At 41.3% G+C, this 14,719-nt stretch overlaps 2 protein-coding genes across 3 annotated transcripts in view; one reads left to right on the top strand and one right to left on the bottom strand.

Moving 5' to 3' along the window:
* Positions 1-7,529: 7,529 nt before the first annotated feature.
* AAR3 (defective in cullin neddylation protein (DUF298)) overlaps positions 7,530-14,719 on the bottom strand; it is a 50,775-nt gene continuing 43,585 nt past the window's right edge. The window contains exons 8-10 of one of the 2 annotated variants that reach the window (XM_087401721.1): positions 8,299-8,435; positions 7,745-8,121; positions 7,530-7,688 (exon numbers count right to left, since the gene is read on the bottom strand). In XM_087401721.1, coding sequence (XP_087257847.1) covers positions 7,772-8,121; positions 8,299-8,435 — 487 coding nt within the window. In that variant the 3' untranslated portion in view covers positions 7,530-7,688; positions 7,745-7,771. Of the gene's footprint in view, positions 8,122-8,298; positions 8,436-14,719 lie in introns of both variants that reach the window. The other variant, XM_087401720.1, reaches the window with a different exon arrangement.
* Positions 9,540-11,816, top strand: LOC147882266 (uncharacterized). The gene has a single exon (XM_087401717.1). It carries the CDS (start codon positions 9,555-9,557, stop codon positions 11,718-11,720), a length of 2,166 nt encoding a protein of 721 aa, XP_087257843.1. The 5' UTR covers positions 9,540-9,554; the 3' UTR covers positions 11,721-11,816.

The raw sequence follows: 14,719 nt of genomic DNA, 5'->3' as shown, positions 1-14,719 counted from the left end.
GAGGAGGATAGAAACTAATAGTACCCATACATTGGCTGATTTTTAAATCATGTAGTGGATAGCACACAACACAGCTATTGGAAGATGGCATGGTAGAACTAAGCAATCCCTAACCCTAGCTTGTGGACCCCATTATACATAAGTCATGTAAGCCACCGCCAATATGGTTGACTCGTAGGAGGAGGATAAAAACTAATGGTACCTGTACATTAGCTTGTGGACCCCATTGTACATAAGTCATGTAAGCCGCCAATATGGCTGACTAGTAGGAGGAGGATATAAACTAATGTAAGCGGCTAATATGGCTAGCTAACTAGTAGGAGGATGATGAAAACTAATGGTACCCGTACATTGGCCGATTTTGAACTTATGCACTACATGAGCACACACTATTAGCTTTACATTTTAGTTCCATACAATAGAAATCTCCTAGAAAATCCACCGTTGAGCAAATTCAAGAAAACTCACACATATGTGAGTTTGAGACTCTCTCCCTAGAATGAAATCTTAACAAATCATGTGCCTTAGTCCTTCCTGGTAAAGGGTCTTTTAAGAGAAGCCATAATGAAAAAGTGCACAAAATTGTGCGAGTTATTACTAAATCCCCATATGGCCATGCATCCTACATGGAACCCGAGGATGTAGTAAGGGAGAGACCTTCAAAGCTTCACAAGAAAGAATCTTTATAACATAAGAATCATGCAAGGATTCTTGTGAACTTTGACAATACATCGTATTGCAAGACAAAACCTTGGGAAAAATCTATGAGTTTGTTAAGAACCTATTGAGATTGTTCCAACTCACAAACTCATACCTATGTTTTAGTTTCGAGCACTTCATCTGTCTTACATGCCAAGGGCCCCATCATCCTCAACCCTAAACTAAAGAGGGAGCCCCCCTATAAAAGACAAAATCTTGAAAGCTCCTCACAAATCACCTCCATCTTGTATGCTCAAACTCACTCACCTCACTCTCTCCATACTTCGTACTCCTACTTTACTCTCTTATCACTAGACCTTGAATCGGTCCTCATTAACCTCAAGGAAGAGCTCTCCCCTCCATTCTCCATCTTTAAGAATTGGAAAAGTTGGATATTTGCCCTATTCAATTCTTCATGAAACCTTTGGTTCAACAAAATTATTTTGAAGATATACACCATAGACATTTCGAAAAAAATCAATGGCATATCTTTTGCTATCAATCTTCAAAGTATCATGCTTGTCAAAAAAATGTATTATCCCAACATAAGGTCTACTCTATCTAGATTCCTTACAAGGAAAGGTAGCTCTTTCATGTACTCTTGAATCTATAATGGAATACTTTGAATCTTTTAATCCCGAATTTGTCCTTTTCTCAACACCGTTTGCATGCTGTATAAGTGGTTGGTAGATGTTGTTGGGATTTAGAGTCTCTGGACTAGTTTATGACCATTGAAATTATGAGTAGAGCCAAGGTAAAAAAGAGTACAAACTTCATGACCTAAGATTGTTCCATTCATTTTGATTAAATCAATAGGTATAGAGTCACAATACTAGGAAAATTCCAAACGAAAATTTAGATGGAAAAGATCATGGACTCACCTATGAGATCTATCATCTAGATTTTTTTACTGGTCTCTGTGGGGAATTCTTTGCTCAAATGGCCCATGTTGCATACATTAGAAACATAAACCTCTTTGTGTGCCTTGGCTAACTTTGCAAGGCCAATTCTTTTCTTCAACAAATACATAGGGTTCGAATTGTCTTTCCTAAAGTAGATAAATTATTTTGCTACTGCTTAAAACCTCCATTGTTTTTCTCTAGTGAGGGAATACTAGATTTGTGAATTGACTTCGTTCTGATACTCTCATTGAATCCCTCTTAAAAACATGTCACAAATTGTAAGTGAATCTATATTAGGAACTCTAGCACTCGAGTCTTGAAATTGTTGGATATAGTGAACCAAAACTCAAGAGTTCATTTGCAAGCTTGTTAGCTTATTGAAATTATCAAAAGCATTGCCATCTTGAATGAACTTCTTACAAAAGACTTCTTGAAATTCATGCCATGTGAGGGGTTTTGTTAAATCTCACCATCATGTAAGAGATTTCCCTTTCAAATACCCCAACATGATAGTTAAATCTCCTTTGCTCATAAAAAAGTACAAATCAAAGTGACTTGTTGATCAATTTCAACCATGAGTCTACATGATCCTCTTGCTTTTCCTTTTTCTCCCCACCAAACATCTCACAGATAAAAGAGGGTTTCCCAAGCACATCTTGTAATTGACGATTTGCTCTATACAAGCACAATCATGTCTCTTAATTGTGATTAAAGAATGTTTTAAAGAAATTTCAAAACATTTGTGCAAATTTATTGAATATTTTTTAATCCCTTTAAAAGAATTAATCCATGAGAAAAAGAGACATACATGATATAGAATTCAAGGTTGTAAGAACTCAAAATGAAAAAAAGTCTATCTCATTTCATCAATAAGAATTTGTGAGACATTATTGCATTTTTTAATAAGAGACATACACGGTATAGAACTTGAGGTTGCAAGGAATCAAAATAAAGAAGAGAATGTCTCATATCATCAACAAGAATTTGTGAGACATGACTTAATGATGTTCATAAGGATTTTTATATAATACCAAAAGAAAAGTTGTTATCTCTTGTTTCATGTCCATATGAAGGAGCTTGATTGACTATTGCTTTCCAACAAAGGTGTTCATGTCTTATGGAGGTTCATTTTGCTTGTAAAAGGGTCACCATAGGATCCACATGCACTTCTTACTTAAATCCAAACTTTTGTTGAGCTTGAAGTTGGCTCCGACTCCATTGGGTCTTGGATGTCATCAACCATCTTATTCATAAGCCATGAGTGCTTTTATGGATAGAGCCATACATTTTCTAGTGTTGTTGGTACATTTCTTTATTTATCTTTGTTAGTCAAACCTACAAAAGATCTATGATACTTTCACAAGGTATCTACTCATATCTATTTTCTTCACCTATATTTTCTTACAGATAGACCCTTACAATTTTATGAACTCAAAAGACAGTCTTGGCAGGCTGATACTATGAGCTCATCCACCAACATGCACTCTCAAGCAACACCTGAGCTCTCATGATCTCCTCATTTTGAGAAGGCAGGTTGCATAAGCATAAGTTTGTCACGATAGATCTTTCATTTCCAAGCTTTGGTAATTCCTTCATTCCATAATTCGCTTCTAAGGCCAATGTATTCGCTAATCCTTTGGGAACATAGTATACCTAGCTATAATTCACATCTAAAGTGGGATTCAAGATTAAGTAGAAAACAATGAGGTCCCGCGGTCATGTATTTTATCTAACTAAACTAGATTTGGAGAGAAGGTTTGCACCTTTAGAGGGGAGGTGGTGCTTCCTATCCCATGGTTCCCCAACTTCTTGATTGCAAGCTGCATGTCCCATTTGGGTTGAGTTCTTGGTTGTCCCTTTTGGGTTGTGTTCCTAGACTCCCTTTTTGGCTCAACAATGTTATGGCATGAATCACCCTTGCAGAGCTAGTAAACATGGCAATTTGTTACTGAGATGCAATGCGGTAATAGAAGATACCAAAAGATGAAAGAACCTATTGTTATAATGCAAAGCAATGATAGATTATTTTTCATTATAGTCAATATTGAGCTATCTTCTTTGCAAGTTGTCTCACTCTAGTGTATATCTTTTCTTCCCTTATGAGAAAAGAAACAATCCTTGACTAATATGCTTTAAAAAATAAAGATTCATTTTGTTTACCATTCCATTTGTTCGTATTTGCAAAGTTTGCATTCTATCCCATGAAGGTATCCCAAACCTATTTGGCATCCATTCTCCTCATTGTCACAAATGCCCAAACATTCATAAGGCTAGTTGATTGGCTCATTTGCACAAAGTTTATAAAAGCTCACACCATCATCTCACAGGAATGAACTATGCACAGGTATAAAAAGAATGCTAGCAATAGTAACAGTAAAATATAAACATAGCCGTAAAAGGACTCTAGCATAATAAACACTTTACCAGAAGTATATACCACAAAGAAAATGTGCTCGATATCAAGCAAATGGATAAGGGATGAAAGAAAAATTGATGCTCAAAGAAAGACAACTAAAGGAAAACTTGAACATATGATTGGGTGAATGAGCTTGTTTATGGAATACTCTTAAAGAAAGGGTAGGAAAGTTTGTTTGGAGTGATTGCTTGAAGGGAACACTACGACAATGATTGTATGTGAAAGGGTAGCAAAGATTGTTTGTATGAGATTGTTGAATGAAGATAGCACGTGAATTCAAAGAAAAGCTTTTATTTTCTTTATAGAGATTGGGAAAGTTTTACATAGTAAACACCTATTATGCTGGTCTGTGCACACCTTGCCGTAAGTCCTTGTTCCCCGGAGTTGGGCGGAGCGTGTCCAATGCGTTTTTGTACAATCGATTGGCAAACAATGCTTCGCTGTCCCGTTGTACCCAAAGACCGGGGTTCTTGCACCGCATGCACAACCAAAGAATTGGGTCCTTGATTCTCTTGAGGAGAGTTCCTTGGCATCGGTTTTGTCGAGATGTCCTTCGGACGCACTTGTGTCCAAGCTTTAGTACAATGGATAGGCAAATGGGTGCTTGACGATGTCCCTTGACGTACAAAGAAGTGGGTTCTTGCGCAGGAAACACACCCAAACAAGTGCGCCCTTCATCGATTTCACGGAAGCACAAATCTTCACCCGAGATGATTTCATGTTGAGGGCCAACAAGAACGACATCTAAACATAATTAAGTCCAAGCTCACGAGAAGTTTGATGCAGAAGGACCCGGTCAATGCCTCTGATGTATTGCCTTGCATGTTTGCAATCTTATCCTACATCACCTTCAGTAGTTTGGCCGTTAGACACATTTGACTATGCCCTCTCTACACGCTTGTTTGGCCGTCTCTGCATTCTCAGTTTGCTCATGACCTTAAAGGCCGCCTTCTTCTGAATTTACTCCACGGGTATGGCACAAAGTCTACTAGCCTTGGCATCGTGTTACTCCACCATGTCTTCATGTCTTGGAAATACCTTGACCCTTCTATGCTGGTGATGGCTCCACGTCAAGCAGAATGTCATGTGCTTGCATGGATTCATAGGTCCTTCCTCCCCAATTGCCAACGTAACATTCATCGTCCACAAGGATTGAAATATGTTTGGTTGGGCCATAGGCCTTATCCGAAGCAAATCTATTCAATGGCCAAATAAATACTAGTGTTATGTTTGGTTGGGCCATAGGCCTTATCCCAAGTAAATCTATTCAATGGCCAAATAAATACTAGTGGATCTAAATCTTACAACATTTTTTTCAAAGTGAATGTTGTGAATGAGACACAATACTTGCTAAAGATCTACACTTGCTTTTTGCGCAAGAAGTTCTTTGCCTCACAATTGCTTGAAATATGTGAAGACTTGGGATACTTCCTCCAGTAGCATTAACACAACATATTGTAGACATCCACTCTTTGGATTTGTAGATCAAACCTTTCACGTCCTTAGTTCTTCGCTTGGCAAGTACCTGCATCCCTCCAACTCAACTAGCTAATATATATTAATATAAAATCTTGGTGAAAGTTTTCAACCTCATTTTTTAGTTTCACAATATTGGTAGAATGTAGTATGTGTACAATTAAGAAGATGAAAGTATCGACATTTGTCCATTTTGAATGCCAATCTTTTTGTCGGATGTAATTTTTTGTTTCTTTCACATCATACTATCTAGTACACTTTGTGTGTACATGTTCACTCGGTACAAATGATGAGAAGTGCCAAATGGGCAACAATTATGATGCATTCGAGAAACGGACTACGTCGGATGGCTCTTCCAACCTAGTCAGATTTCAACAATAAGAAAAAATAATGCCTCTTCATGCGCATGAAGAGGCTAGATAGCCAAATTGAAATACATGATGCCATCAAGGACAAGAATGAGGGTTTGAAAAAGACAATGGAAGAGTAAGCTTCAACATGAAAGTACTTGATTTGGAGGTACACAAACTTTGCAAGGCATCAGAGGCACTTTCGATTCAAATGCTCTAGACTCTAAGGAGTGAAAATACAAACCGCAAGGAACGCCTTGAGGATATGAGTAATAGCTAGGCAAAAGTGGAAAAGTGTAAAGAAATGGAAGCAGGAGCTCATGGCACCAATGACGCACACATGAAGGAAACTGAGACTTGTCCAAGTAGTGAACATGCACAAACTTGAATGATCATTCAAGAGACCCTCGAGGAAGGAGAGAGAAGGATGAAACAAAAATATCAACTTCAAAATCATTGGGGTTCAGGTGGATGTGACCAACCCCTTAGATACAGGCATGATCTTAGGCATGAGCAAGCCTAAATTGCAAATAGATGATGGGTGAGGAAGAATGATTTGAGGGAGGGACCTCTAAGCGTCAAACCCAAGGATGCAAATGTTAGCTTGTCAAGGACGGACCTTCTAATTATCAAAGCATAGTAGCAAAGGTTTCAATTGAAAAAGTGTCCCCTCCTAATTCAAGAGAAATATTGACAAGATCTTCTCATATCCAACCAACTTTTGCATACTCCCATTGTACACCGAAACACTCCATTAATTGAAAATGTCGACTCAATTTTACATCATCATTTTGAATGAGTTTTGAAATTTAGCTTTGATGTCATTTCTTTGGCACTCAATCTTTGTGCACCACAATAGTTCCATTCAAACTATCTCATTAATAAAAACTTACTTTGTTATCTTTCTTTGGTGGTCAAAAACTTCGCACATTGTAGTAACATTGGGACATATTTAAATGCAAATGTATGTGATTAGGCACAACAACAGAGTTCTTTATTAGACAAGGACCTATGGAGAGGCGCGCACACCACAAGCCCGTGGGAAGTAGGGGACCAAATTAATTCAATGCTGAGGGGATGCTTGGAACATGGCAGGACTCCGCCAGCCCGAAAAATATGCAAAAGCTACAAAGAAAGACAATGAGGACAGGGACTTGTTTGGACAATGGCATGAACTTCAAGCATGTAATCGTGCATCTCTCTTATGATCACAATACTACCCATTCACCTAGAGCTCGCAATGAAACTCTTCATGCCTTATGTCTACCTTCCTATACCTTTCAGAAACTCTTTATAAATACAAAACTTCGCAAGTTTTTTGCATCATAGAATATGCAAGACCTAGAATAACATTAGCAAATTTATGTTCCATTGAACCCTTTCATCACAACTGATGGTTCTAATTCTCCTACTCAAGCATTGCGAAATGAATAAAAAGCCTATATCTTTTTCAAGGGTGTATGCAAGGCATGAAACAGCATGCATTTGCGAGAAAGTTATGAGAACAAGGAGTCTAGACAAGTGTAAACATTATAATCTCTAACAGATTCTCAATTTTGGAACTTACACATCTTTCTAATTTTGACTTTACATCACAGACTTTTTAGATAAAACTTATAAGCCCCACTTTAACTCACCCCCCAGGAAACTAGATGACACCAATATACAGTCCCATTAATGCATGATATTTGAATGAGAATGTAGCTTTTTAGCATAACGACTCCATGCTATCAAAGCAGCTAAATAATTGAGCCCACAATGCACCTTGCTACAAATAAGCTCTCGTTCACTTTATAGGTAAGGTCAATTAGACTACATACAGCATATGGACACGGGGAATGCAACCTATACACCCCAAAACTCCTCTTCTGCAATTGGTACCTCATCAGCCAGGACCCAACAAAATTGGCCAAAGCAGGATGGCTAGCTTAGAACATTCCAGCACACAAAAGATTTGACCATATCGATGACTGTAGTACACCCCTTTTGTTACCAATTGAAGTCAAGCATCCTCGAGATGAAGCCTGCACATTGTTTAGATTGCCACAAGCCTGATGTTCGGGCAATTCCATGGACTCTAAATTCATATCCTGGACAGAGCTTACATCTGCAATTACTTCATCCATAGCATCAGGAACATCCATTGAAGAAGAACGCAGTCGTTTGCACGACAATGGACTTGACATTTCTGCAAGCCTTTGTGCAATGCAGTCAACAGACTCTGTCTCTGAAGCTTCACTCCGAATATCAGACCGACCTCTCTTGCTACCAACAGGAACTGCCAAAAGTGCAAGAACCATTTCATTACACCACTGAATGAAACACAACTACAAAGATTCCATAAATAGCCAAACAGGTTGGATAAAATTTTCACCAACAGAAAAAAGGCATTAAAAAACGTCTTCAAAGAAGGTTCTTGCATTGCTGCCTCTAGATTTAGATAAATTTCACTAACCTCCCACAACTGTAGCACCCTGATTCCCTAGAATTTGAGTGTCATAAGCAAAGTCTGTACTCGGGCTCCCGGTAACACCTGTTTCACCATCACAAGAAGAGCACTGGTCTACGTTGCAACCAGAGCAAATCGATCTCCTGCGCGTAAAGAACTTGGTTCAGCGGAAAAAAACGTTTTTAAAAAAGCAAACAGCCACCAAGTTCAATGTTAAATGTTAAAAGGACCTGCCTGTTTTCATCAACTAAGATTAAAAATGAAATCATTTAATAACACATAATATTGAACTTCAGATCTCCTGAACAAAGATATTGCCACCAAAGTGTCACGATCTGTGGCGTATTCCTTTCTCTATACCTTAGACTTATGGATGGTTTGATGAATGGACACTTGTGGAAGGGTATGCCCTTTCGACGGGACACTTCCTATGAGGCACAACCCTTCACAAGAGACATTCTATTAAAGAGACACTCCCATTGTAATGTACCCTCTCATCAAGGGTCACACCCTTCACAAGGGGTACACACCTCTTCATCATGATTGCATCCGTACGCGTACGGTCAGTTTTTCCGTACGGATTCCGTACGGCCGTACGTACGGACGTCCGTACGGATTTCCGTACGTGACTTTTTTTGGGGGTTAAAAAATCGGGATGTGTACCTTATATTGTTGCTGGGCTGCGATGTTCGAAATTCGAATCCGGATTCCGTACGACATCCTTGCGAAGGCTTCCGTACTGTTCATCGTCGACCGACGCTCTGCTTGCAAGCTGGCCGCTGCACACCGACCATTGCTGCCTCAAGAGCCTATTTAGGCTGACGTTTGCTTCTATTTAGGCAGGCTGCAGCCCTTTGCCCTCTTCTAAGCTTCTTCTGCACCTTGCTCAGTGCTGCCCTCTTCTTCAGTCCCGACTCCCGAGTCCCCTCAGCCCTTCACTCTTCTAAGTTCTTCAGTTTGCCCTCTTCTTCAGCACCTTGCTGCCCTCTATTTAGACAGCCCTTTGCCCTCTTATACTTGCTTTGGAGGTGAGTGGTCACCGTACAGTTGCAGCCTGCAGCTTGCCTCTACGCTCTACCTGCTCCAAGTGTCAAGGTAAATGCAATGGCTGCTTTTTTTTCCTGTTTTGCAGCAAGTGCTCTCTCTTTAGTTGATGCCATCTAACAGGGCAGCCTGCAAGGACTTCAAGCCCTCTTTGGAAATTGTTCCTTTGCCCAATGCCTTATTTCTCTTTTGCAAATTTGCAGCTTGCAGATCTACAAATGGGAAGACAAAAAGGACCAGAATGGGAATTTGTAGAGGCCTTGAAGCCTTTGGGGAAGGGCCAATTCACTTGTAAATGTAAATATTGCCCTCATTCATGGGATGGAGGACCGACCCGTATAAGGGCACATTTTCTTGGGCTCACAGGCTTGGGGGTTGACAAGTGTACTGCTCCTCCTGAAAATGTGAAAGATACTTGTCGAAGATTGCAGGCAAAGGTGGCCCTAAAAACTGCTGCAAAACAGCTTGTTGAAGATGTGGCTGATTTGGGAGATGCCTCAGTGAGTGATACTGCAAGTGGAAATGCATCTGGCAGTGCATATGAGCCAAAGCAAAAGAAGTTGAAGACGTCAAAGGGAACCTTGGAAAAGGCATGGGAGTCACAAGCACGGAAGGATGCATACATTGCTCTCCGTCGTTTTTTCTTTGTAGAGGATATTCCTCATTGGAAGGTGAGGAGCCCTTATTTTTTGGAGATGGTTCGTGCCATTGGCCAAGTTGGGCCTACCTTCAAGCCTCCATCCTACAATGTTTTGCGCACAACGGAGCTAACTAATGAAGCAGTATGCATAGATCAAGAGATGCTACGGTTTCGGCATAAGTGGAAAAAATATGGCTGCACCATAACTTGTGATGGTTGGTCTGACACTCGACGCCGGCCTATAATCAATATTATGGTCTCATGCATATATGGTTCAGCCTTCTTGAAGTCCGTGGACACAAGTGGGCAGTATAAGTCAGGGGAGTACATCTTTGGGATACTGAAAGATGCCATTCTTGATGTTGGGGCTGAAAATGTGGTGCAGGTGTGTATGGACAATGCATCTAACTGTGTGCGCGCAGGAGAATTGGTGGAGGAAGAGTGGCCTCACATTTTCTATACTAGATGCACATGCCATTGCCTTGACCTCTTGTTTGAGGACATTGGAAAGCTTCCATGGGTAAAGCCAGTGTTGGTACATGCTAACATGATTGTGACATTTGTTACCCGGAAACACACCGTGTTAGCAATGTATAGAAAATTCAGCAAGAAGGAATTGGTGAAGCCAGCACAAACACGGTTTGCTTACATGTTTATCATGTTAGCAAACTTGTTGGATGAGAGGGTATACAATGGATTGCGTCGCATGGTTGTCAGTGATGAGTATTGCAAGAAGAAGGTGTCACGCACTGTGAAAGCACAACAGGTGTCTTCTATTATATTGGGTGCTTCATTTTGGCAAGATGCAAGACTCATTGTGAAGCTTTGTGCACCTATTTTGAAGATCCTTCGCCTGGCTGATAGGGAAGGGGCTACCATGGGACTTGTATATGAACTCACTGATCGGATGGTCGAGAAGATGGCAACTATTGATGGGATTGAATCCTCAAAGCTGGCTGATGTTAGAGCCTTATGTGTTGACAGGTGGAATATGATGCATTCTCCATTGCATGCGGCAGCGTTTGTTCTCCATCCTATTTGGAGAGAGAAAAATCCAGATAGTAACAAGGAGGTGCACGATGGGTGGATGGATGCCATAGAGCGGTACACCAAGTATGATGTTGACAGCCAAGGCACCTTATGTGATGAGTTGGATATTTACAAATCCATGTCAGGCACATTTGCTCGTGCGATTGCAAAGGATGAAAAGAGAATGCACCAAGGGGTAAAATGGTGGGAGACATTTGGGGCTCACACACCAAATTTACAGCGGTTAGCTCTTCGAGTGCTCTCGCAAGGCACATGTGCTTCTCCTTGTGAGAGGAATTGGAGCACATTCTCTCTTATCCATACTAAAAGAAGGAATAGGCTGCTTCCAAAGAATACCGAGAAATTAGTATACATCCATACTAATTTGCGTCTCATTTCCAAAATCAAGGAAAGGGGATTTGAGAAGATAGAAGTGACCCTAGAAATGATCAACAAGGAGAAGGATGATGATAGGCTGCTAGCGAGGCAAGCAAATACAGAGGGAGAAGACATTGCAGCCCCTATTGTTACACTTACAGGAACGATGGATGTTGCTGCAGCTTCAAGCAGCTCTAGTCTTTTGGAGTTCCATGGCGAGGCAGATGAGGATGATAGTGATGAGGAGGAGGAGGAGGATGAGGAGGGTGCAGGCATTGATGCAGATGATGATGAGGATGAGGATGAGCAAGAGGATGAGAATGAAGATGCAGCTTGAGGCTGTGGCACACTGGCAGCCTTTTCTTTATGATGTTTTGCCTTTCATGTTTTGGTGTAGTTACTAATACGGTGTACCTACTTCCTTTGAAGTTTGATCATGATGTTTTGGACCTTTTGAAATTTGGTGTAGTATTGATTATTGATCTATGATCTATGATTCCATCTATGATGTATCAAAATCTAGAATCCAGATGACTACGGTCTCTGGAGGCTGGAGTCTTTCATGAATGAAGAATCACGATTCACGACTCATGACTCATGACTCATGATTGACGACTTTAAAATTAATACAATTATACAAGTTTCAAGTTTCAGTTTAATACCTCTGTGTCAATTTAATGTGTACAATGATCAATGATCAATCTATATTTTTCTGAAATTTTTTGGATAAAACTAGGGTCACGTATGTTTCAGCCCCAAGGGCTGAACCATACTCCAATCATACTTCCGTACTCGTATGACGTATGCGTATGGTAACGTATGGAAAAAACTATGCTCTTCATGCACATACACTTTGGAGTACACACCTTTTCATGTATGACTCTTCACTCTCTATATAAGAGAGGCCCAACTGTATGGATGACACACTACAGACACTCAAGCAATACAAATATTCCTTGTTCTATGCTATTTCAGTCTCCTTTCTGTTCCTTAGCACATTTCTAAATATAGTAAATCTAGGATTTCTTACAGTGGTATCAGAGCAAATTTCGCTCCTGCCTGTAGGAAATGCCCCCCACCTTCTAGCGCCTATTAGAAGGATATCCACGCATGTTGTGCATGGAAGAGATGGAGAGAATGAGCGTAAAAATTTTTAGCGCCAACCCCACCTAAAGTCATCAATGGCCTCTCCATCTCCCTCACATCATGAGTTGATGCGAATGGACATGACAAATGAAAGCCTCCTCCTTAAAGCATGGAAACCCCTGGTAATTCCCCAGTCCCTTCAAGGACACCTCAGGCATCATCTATCACACAATATCGTGTTCAGATTACACAACCAGCCCATTTCGGAGCTTTTGCATCGTGGGTCTTCTGTGTCACATGCCCTTCCAGTGACTTGGACCACATCCTATACCTTCTACGTGAGGCACCTCAATTACATTACTTCCTCAGCACAGTCCAAGTTGTGTTCCACGCGACACGTAGATACCCAGAACCCGGTATTCCTAACGAGTTTGCTGTCCATCTTTGGAGAGAGTTTACCCCTCAGCTTCAGCATCTCCAGGGTACTCTCCACCTCTTTCAGCTCCCAGATATCCTCCTGCACAGGTTGTACCTTCCCCAAGACAATATTTACACTCTAAAGTTAATCCTTCTCCTGAATATCCTCCACTCCCGACAGCAGCTCCTTATTCCTTGTCAGATCCGTGGACTCTGTAACCTACCCCTGTACTCTCACGAGCAGTAACACCCACTTCAGCATCACCAATGTTACCTCAGACAGGACCTTCTTTACCAGATTTCCACGGCTGGTTCCATGCTCCTTCTCTTGCCCCTCCAACATGAGCAACCTCAGGGAGCAGCCCAAATTTTCTTCCAGGAATAGTACAAACTAGAGCACAGGTTCGTGCTCTTCTCACAGGGACCTCGGATATGTCGCAACGCTCGCGTGCAACCTCTCTGCAGATAAGCGACTCAAGTCCAAAAAAGACCCCTGAAGTCAACTTACAAGGCGAAGCACTACTTCAACTTCAAATTTCTAAGCTTCAAGACAGCATCTCTGACTTGCTCCCGAAAGTCCAACAACTCCAAGATTCTCGCAGTAACACACATACAGAGGATGACGTGACGCCACTGGACGACTATGTGGACTCATTCCCACCTGAGGTAGAAAACACTAAACTCCGTGCCCTTACTGCTTACTCCAAGCTTCCAAAACTAAAAGACTTGACATTAAACTTCCGGAAGCCTACACCGGTCAACGAAATCGCCAACCAGTTGACCAATGGCTCGCAAAACTGCGCATGTACTTTGATACTGTTGACCTCACTGAAGGCAAAAAGATTGCCTTAACAGCCTCCCTCCTCAAGGATACAGCTTTCCTATGGTGGCAACGACGCTCAAAGGACGGCAAAAGTGTGTTAACTTGGGAACGTTTTGAACACGTGCTCCGTAAGCAGTTCATACCTGCGAATGCGGACTTTCAAGCACATCCAAAACTCCGACAATTGGAGCAAACGGGCTCCATGTCTTCCTACATCTCCTAGTTCACCACATTGGTACTGGAGATTGATGGTTTAACTGATGATGATTGTCTTCATGCTTTCATCTCAGGCCTAAACCCCTCGTTACACATTGATGTCCTCAAAGCAAACATCACCACCACAGCTGGTGCTATTGCTTATGCAGAGCACATTACAGATTTCCAAAACACAGGGAAGCAGAGTGCTAATAGAACATAGAACTCTACTATGGCCAAAGGTGCTCGCCCTCAAGATGACCCCAAGTTTAGAAAAAAATCGGGTTATCAAGGTCAGCGACAATCTCAAGATCCCCACAAGTCTCAAAAAGCGTATGCTGGATCCCAACAGAAGCACTCCTCCAAGGATCGCACCGCTTCTTCTTCACAAAGTCATCACCGTCATCCTCGACATAAAGGTGCGGCCACTGACAAGAAGAAGAACTCCAGCACAAAAGGACTCTGTACCATCTGTACATGCGACCATAGATGGTTCGATTGTCCCAAGCGACCAAAGCAAATTTCCAATATGAAACCTAGCACTTCCCAAACAGAAGATGCTACCCCAGCACAAGACAAGAAAGGCAAAGCTGTTTAAATGGCAAATACCATCCACATGAGCCTTGCCGGCAACCCCGAACCTTCCCTGGCCACTCAAGTACTTTGTGTCCAAGAATCGATTCGTGGAACAACGGTCACTATCCTCATCGACAGTGGCTGCTCTCATAACTTCCTAGCTAGTTCTATGATCGACAAACTTTGGTTGACCACCAGTCCTAGTCCCATGGACTATCAGATTGAACTCGCAAATGGAA

The sequence above is a fragment of the Dipteris shenzhenensis genome, chromosome 30 (genome assembly GCF_047967505.1).
Source record: "Dipteris shenzhenensis isolate YYH24624 ecotype China chromosome 30, Dip_SZ_1.0, whole genome shotgun sequence".
NCBI classification, from domain to species: domain Eukaryota; kingdom Viridiplantae; phylum Streptophyta; class Polypodiopsida; order Gleicheniales; family Dipteridaceae; genus Dipteris; species Dipteris shenzhenensis.
The sequence above is the reverse complement of the archived record's forward strand: the minus strand, read 5'-3'. Positions and strand labels throughout refer to the sequence as shown.